Raw genomic sequence first — 7,576 nt, 5'->3', positions numbered from 1 at the left:
TGGATACATATACAATATATCTATATATATATATGTATATATATATATGTGTATGTAATTCCTTAACTTTTATCTTAAATGACATAAAACAAAAAACTAGAATGATTATTCTACAATGTGCTCTTTGTTTTCTCTTTCTTGTTTTTTGCTATTTTTTCTTGTCTTTTTGCTTCTTATTTGATTTTTTTGTTTTATATTGCCAGAGAGGCAACATAAAGTTAATGAACTTTGAAAGAAATAGGAAACAGGTAGCAAGAAATACAATTGTCACTGAAACAGTTGCAAAAGGAGAAAAAGCAAGAGACAAAAAGCAAGAAACAGAAAACAAAGAGTATATTGTAGAATAACCATTTACATCTTGTCTTTTTGCTTCTTCTGGTTTTTTGTTTTATGTCACCGAAGTTAAAAGGTAACAAACTTCGGAGGAAACATTTAACAAGAAATGCAATTATTGATAAAACGGTCGCAAAGGGGAAAAAAACAAAAAAATAGGAAATAAAGAGCATTGTAGAATAGGCTTAAGCCATCTAAAACAACTTTTGGTTATCATAACTTCAAAAGAATCTATCATGAATAAATCGAGAGCAAGAATGCCGTTTCTAGGTTTTTATAATATCCAAAAATTAATGCGTAACCATCATGAATTAAGATAAATCGATGGCAATTTCCAGGATCGATCGAATTTGATTCGCTGCTTACATACTTGAGTTTTGTGTGCGACGGCAAATCTCTACTACTGTATTGCATTGATATCGCGCTTAGGTCTTTCTCGTCTCGTCCTTGTTCTCCTGTCCCTTGTCAGGCAGATTCGAAGATTGATTTTGCAGCCGTTGTCATTTTTGTAAAAATCACTTCAACGATGAACGAATCACAAAATAATTGGATCGAATGCGACTGAAAAATTGTGACGACTTACGAATACGCTTGATCACAGAACATATATAATGAGAAGTGCAAGCTGCGTGTCAAACGAAGGAAGCAAGTTTGATCGCTGCGCCCTTAGTAGTTAAACTTGATACTAGTCAAAATTTACTGCCAGTGAAAATGTATAGTATACATATCGTAAATTGTAGATTTTCTGCACTAATAGATGAATTTTGGGACACAGCCAAGATAGCATGTAAGGTTTTTCAAAATTTGCGTCCGCAAAGTTCAAATTTGATATACTTTATTCAATTAGTGATACTTTATGCTAAATGAAACAACTTTTTCCTATTGCGAAATTGCATCTGATAAATAGTTTTTAGATGCGTTCGACATAGCAAATTGGAGGCATCCGTTTGCTTTTTTACTTCGAAAATGATTTCGGCAACTCTATTACATATCATGTACATTCGGTATTAAGGCCGCAGCACAGACTTTCGCATAATGCATAGTACATAAATCAACTAATCAGAATTTTTCCTTTCCTTTTATTCCAAAAGAGGATTTCAATTGGTTTGATTTCCTTATGCACTATGCATTATGTGTTATGCAAAAATCTGTGCCACGGCCATTAACATTTCTAGAGCCAATCGAATTGCTCGATTCACTCCGGAGTCAAAGACCGAGAGCTAATGCAGATTTTCACGCTTAAATTAAATTATAGGTTATATCATAACTTGTAATCCTACATTTCTGACGTATTTAACTGATTCGTTAATATATAACGTATATTTTTCTCTTTTAATATTTCTATTTTAAAAGTATATTTGAATTGTTAAGGCCGCAGCACAGACTCATACATAACGCATAGTGCTTAAGAGAATCAACCAATCAAAGCTCATCTTTTCCGTTAACTATGTCACGTCTGCACAACTCCATTTTTGTGCAATGACAAATTTACTAACAGCTCCGAGTGGTACATGCGGGCATCTCTTAGAACATATCTGATGCTTCTCGTCACATCTAGGCTGCGTTTGGAAACATCACTCGTTGGTGTGTTTGAATGAAATAAAATTAATATATAATAATAAAATTAAATAAATAAAATTAAATAAATAAAATTAAATAAATAAAATAAAAAGATAATTAAATAAAATTAATGAAATTAGAAAAATTAAAATAATAAAATAAAATAATATTAATACAATAAAATAAAATATAATATAACTTTTATATAGAAAAGGGCTCATGTAAATGCAATAAATTAAAATGTCAAGGCTTTTTAAAAAACCGAGTAAATGTAGTTAACTAATAAAATTCATCTTTTGTTACATATATATAATTTATATCGTATAACGCTATAAATTTTAAATTCATTTCGACTTACAAAGTCTTCATCAGTGATAATGAAGAAAATGTATTTATGTAATCCTATCCAATGTCAACCAACTCCAAGTGCTCTCTGAGTTAATTTGAAGCATGCGATGCGATCAAACTTGAGGTGAAGCAAATGGAGCGTGCTCTTAATTGATCTATGGAGTATGCACGCGACGCTAACATCTAGTCGCCATATTGGTTCCGGTGATGCGAACATTTTGGAGCGTGCGACGCGGACAAATCTTTCAGAAGGTGGTATGATTAGGGCATGTTATACACTCATACGTAATGGTTGAAAACGTGCTGTATCGAAAAAAGTATTTCAGATTCATTTTGTATAAAAACGCATTTAATAAATGCGTTTTTGATATAAATAGAATGAAGATTATTGCGCAAAAGTTTCAATCTCCAGACTCCTGCGTAATAATCTTTTGCGCTTCTTGCAAAATGATAAATTATGAGAGGTTATGTTTTGATATACTACCTAACATATTACTATCCTAACATATAATGCTTAAAATTTATATTTATTAAACAGTGTAAACTATACGATTCTACTATTAATATATCTCGTACATTAAAATTATAGTAAAATTATTCAATTATAGTAAAATTATAGTAAACATATCCATTGCGCATGCTCTGACGCTCGAAGCTGACGCTGCTATGTAAGGCACCTTTATGCTTTAGGATCTCTGCCGTGTTGAGATCGCATTGCCGCGCATGCGCAGGAAAGCATCTCTGTCTCGTGGATATTCGTACTATTTATAGATTAGTTTATAGTGTATTTGTATCATAATACGAGTAGAATTTATACGGCCACAAAGATGAGTGATACGGAAGGAAGTGAGAATTTATACGATAGCGATCAGGAAATCACCAAAGATCATGCGAAACTTATTAAGGCTGTGACGCAGCTTGATAAGAGACAAAGGTAACGATGAGGTTATGATTAGAATGTTTAAAATTTTAATACTGCGGATTTAAGAAATTTGGTTTTTGTATGTTTTAATATTCTTTTTATTTATATTTGTCCTCTTTAACAGAGTGAAAAAAGCGGAACGTAGTGAGCCTAGTTTAGAAGTATCGGAATATCATCTTGTGAAAAGCGGAGTAACAAACAAGGATACGATACATGTGAAAGATCTGATCAAGTCATTGGAGCAAAAAGGGGATCAAAGCAATCTCACTAAGAAACTTCGATACATTCAACAAAAAAACAAAGTTCTTTCTAAGCCATTGGAGAAACCAGCAGCTGAAAGGGTATATAATCTTATTAAGATGAAATTAATTATTTCTTTTCATCATTATTAAAAAATGAGGCTCAAGGCTTAATAGATTAAAAAACAATGAGAATAAAAAAAAACAAAACCAAAATAGTTTTATACTAATTAGTATATTTTCATTTAATTGTAACAATGATTCTATTTAATCCATTAATTTACTATTTCAATCCTAATAATTATCTCTTTTCACATTTAAAATTATAAATTAATCAATTAGTGTAATCTTTTTCAATATTATTTATTTTCATTTTATTTTTTTTATAATTTTAAGTTCTGATAACGAAATTTATTTAATCTTGAAATAAAAGGAACTTAAGAATTTAATCTTATAGATAAAAAGGACAGTTGGTTATGAGAAGGTTAAAAAGGAATTGCAAAAATGGGACAGTGTAGTAACCAGGAACAGGACAGCAGAACAGCTATCCTTTCCATTGAAACATTTAGCACCAATAAAGGATTCTCGTACTTCAAAAATTCCTGAATTTCTAAGAGGATTCAGTACGAAGTCTGATTTAATGAAGAAGTTTGAGGAGCTAGATCCAGCATTACTGTATCCTACTGACAAAGAAGAAGAGAAAGGCAATAAGTACAAAATGACACTGGAAGAGATAATCTTGAGGAGAAAAGAAGCTGCTAGACTCAGGGCACAACAGGTACAGAGAGAAATATTATTCAGTTATAATATTAAGTGATATACTCTAAAAAATATGACTATAAAAAAAGTAAGAACCAGATTTAATTAAAATTTAACGAATTGCTTTTAATTTCTTTGCACTTTCAGTCGTATAAAGAGGCGAAAGCACATCGTCAGGGTAAAATAAAGAGCAAGAAGTTCCATCGCATTCAGCGGAAGGATAAAATCAAGCAGCAATTAAAAGATTTCGAAAAATTGAAAGATAATAATCCAGAGGAAGCCCTGATAAAATTAGCACAATTAGACAAAACTCGTGCTGAAGAGAGAATGTCATTAAGGCATAAAAACACGGGTCAGTGGGCTAGGAATAAACAGATTAAAGCCAAGTATAATAAGGAAGTGAGTATTATTTTGATTTAAAATCTGAACAAAATTATTTATTTTTGATAGAAATTTTTATTTTAATAAAAATATATATACTTAAATATATCTTTTTAAAAATAATTAAATATTATAGACATTTAAATGTTAATAAAAATGTCTAATTAAGAACAAGAAAATATACGAATTCTTTTTTGTTAGACACGACAAATACTTACTGAACAATTGGCCATTAGTAAAGAATTGACACAAAAAGTTAGGAGAACAGACAGTGATGAATCTGAGGAAGACGAAGAAAATGTAGAAGATGTGGAAGATAAAGAATATGAAGAAGATAAAGAAGATGAGATAAATGAAGATGAGGAAAGCAATATAAAAACTGAGTTCGAAATTGAAAACTTTATTAAGCTTTGTCGGAAATTCTACGATAAAAAACAGCAGACGAAAGGAGAAAAAAATGAAACTTCGGATGAAATCATGTTGGAAAAGGAAAAAGAAACATGTTACACTGAAAAGAGTAGTACTTTACGAGTAAATATAAGTGATACGAAAAATAAACTTTGCAACGATGAGGAAAATAGTATTTTGCAAGCAAATACAAAAAGTGATACAAAGAGTAAATCACATGGTAATGAAAAAAGCAGATCCTTGCAAGAAAATAATACAAAAAGCAAATTATATGACAATGAAAAAAGTGCTTCAAATGCAAGTACCAGTGATGCAAAAAACGAATCCTCCAGCAATGAGAAAAGCAGCACTTCATTAGAAAAAATAAACGATATAAAAGATAGCAATTATAAAAAAGAAAAGAACAAAAAAAATTGCAAAAATAATGAAACTAAATCGCAAGATAAAAATAAAGCAACGGATTTCAAGGAATTAAAAGAGGCACCACCAAAGCGTAAATTGAATCTGAAAAGGCAAGAAGTGAAAAAGAAATTGAAGACAAACGACAAGACGGCAAAGAATGAAGAAAAGGAGAATGAAGATTATTCGCCAAGTCTAGAATTTGAAGATCCCAAACGAAAACCTATATTGGATTCTCCATTGGAAGAAACCATTTCTATGGAAAATGTACATGAGGAAAGCAATTTGACAAGTTTAAAGAAAATAGCAAATACGGTACAGGAATCGGCTGGCACTAGTAACGAAATGGAAATAGATCCAAAAAAATACGTCAATATAAAGCCTAAATACTTGAAGACGCAACTGCCAGATGTGACTACAGCTGGAGATGATGATAGCGAACAGGAAGAGGAAACGCATAGAATAATGAGCGAGGCATTTGCGGACGACAACGTTGTTGAAGAATTTAGGAAAGAAAAGGAAGAGGAGGTATGTAATAATAAGATTTTTAAATAAAAATTGTATTTCTCTTTTTTATGTATATATAGTTGTACGTGTATAATTTATGTATACACTCATAAATTATTTCTCATATTGCATTCTGAAAAAATCAGTTCCCTTAAAATTGAAAGATAGATGTGCATAATAAATATTGAATGAGACATTGTATTTTATTTTCTACATAAAAACTATTATAATAATCTAATATACTCAAAATGATTTTCTAGATGAAAAAGTCGCAGCCGCAGAATATTGATTTGAGTCTACCTGGATGGGGAAGCTGGGGTGGACCGAATATCAAGAAGAGTAAAGCGGCTCGTAAAAAAAGCCGATTTATACTGAATGTTCCCAAACAAATGCCACGTAAACCCGAAAATCAGGGTGATGTCATAATATTCGAACATGAAAACGAGAAATTAAAGAAACACCTCGTCAAAGAGTTACCCTATCCATTTACCAGAGTTAAAGACTTTGAAGCGACCATCAGAGCTCCCATCAGTAGGACCTTCGTTCCAATGAACGCTCATGTGCGACTTATTCAACCGGCAGTAAAAACCAAACTTGGTCAAGTGATTGAGCCGATGGATGAGAATGAGTTGGTGAAAGAGCAACCAATGGTGAAGAAACCATTAAAGCGAATCAAGACGAAGAATGATAAAAAGAAGAATACTGTAAAGAATAATAATAAAAAGAGACGTAAATAGAACAAAATATAAAATAAATTCTATATTTTATGATCATTTTGTATCATTTTGTATATATAATACAAAATTATTTTAGTTATTGATTAATAAACTGCTAATAAAATTCAATGTTTAGTATTTGTTTGCTCAAGTTATGTAAGAAAATTAATAAGCACCCATTATTCCCATTAAAAAAATGTATTAATTGCGTTTATCAATAACTTTGGAAGAAGAATTCGCATATCTTAAAAAAATTATAAATTTATGAAAATTTATGAAAAACTTAACTTTTTTCAGATTTTATAAGTTTTTTTAGAAATTGTAAAATGAAAAATTTTTAAAGTCAAAATATTTCAGATTTTACGTATATGATGTATTTATTCTAGAAAAAATATAGGCTTTTAGCACTTCTAAAAAGTATTTTGATTCATGTAAAAAATTTGAGAAATTTTTCAAAAAATTATATAATACAGAAACTGAAAATTTCTGAAATTTATATAAAAATTATATGAGAAATTCTAAGGAAAATTTTTATTAGGCGAATTGTTTTAATTTGTATAAGAAATCTAGAAAATATTCTAAAAAGTTGCAAGATTATAAAGATTCTAAAAAAAATTCTGAAATTTATATAAAAATCCGCAAATTTTTAAAAAATTATATGAAGAATTTTTAGAAAAATTTTCATTAGGGGAATGAAATGTTTCAATTTATATGAAAAAAATTTATAAAACTTTTTTAAAAGATTATAAAATTATTCAGACATTCTAAAAATTTCTGAAATTTATATAAAAATCTCGAAAAATCTGGAAAAATATTCTAAGATATGGAGATTCTAAAAAAAAATTTTGAAATTATATAAAAATCCGAAAATTTTTGAAAAATTATATGACATTTTTAGAAAAATTCATTAGAGAAGAACTATTTCATTTTGTATGAAATAATCTGAAAAAATTTCCTAAAAGTTATAAAATCATACAGAAATTCTAAAGTTTATGTACAAATTC

At 29.6% G+C, this 7,576-nt stretch overlaps 1 protein-coding gene and 1 pseudogene across 1 annotated transcript; one reads left to right on the top strand and one right to left on the bottom strand.

The window, feature by feature from the left end:
* LOC108694719 overlaps positions 1-1,730 on the bottom strand; it is a 4,324-nt pseudogene extending 2,594 nt beyond the window's left edge.
* Positions 1,731-2,882: 1,152 nt separating this feature from the next.
* LOC108694712 (U3 small nucleolar RNA-associated protein 14 homolog A) lies at positions 2,883-6,593 on the top strand. The gene is made up of 6 exons (XM_018204348.1): positions 2,883-3,175; positions 3,288-3,504; positions 3,860-4,180; positions 4,309-4,560; positions 4,744-5,877; positions 6,117-6,593. The coding sequence occupies exons 1-6, from the start codon at positions 3,069-3,071 to the stop codon at positions 6,591-6,593; spliced, it is 2,508 nt and encodes an 835-aa protein (XP_018059837.1). The 5' UTR covers positions 2,883-3,068.
* Positions 6,594-7,576: the final 983 nt, after the last annotated feature.

Source organism: Atta colombica, unplaced genomic scaffold (assembly GCF_001594045.1).
Source record: "Atta colombica isolate Treedump-2 unplaced genomic scaffold, Acol1.0 scaffold123, whole genome shotgun sequence".
NCBI lineage: Eukaryota > Metazoa > Arthropoda > Insecta > Hymenoptera > Formicidae > Atta > Atta colombica.
The sequence above is the reverse complement of the archived record's forward strand: the minus strand, read 5'-3'. Positions and strand labels throughout refer to the sequence as shown.

Bases quoted from the DNA above. Each gene is read 5' to 3' on its own strand.
- LOC108694712 (XM_018204348.1), top strand. From the start codon at position 3,069: ATGAGTGATACGGAAGGAAGTGAGAATTTATACGATAGCGATCAGGAA. The intron at 4,181-4,308 runs GTACAGAGAGAA...TTGCACTTTCAG, and splicing joins CTAGACTCAGGGCACAACAG to TCGTATAAAGAGGCGAAAGC. The intron at 5,878-6,116 runs GTATGTAATAAT...ATGATTTTCTAG, and splicing joins GGAAAGAAAAGGAAGAGGAG to ATGAAAAAGTCGCAGCCGCA.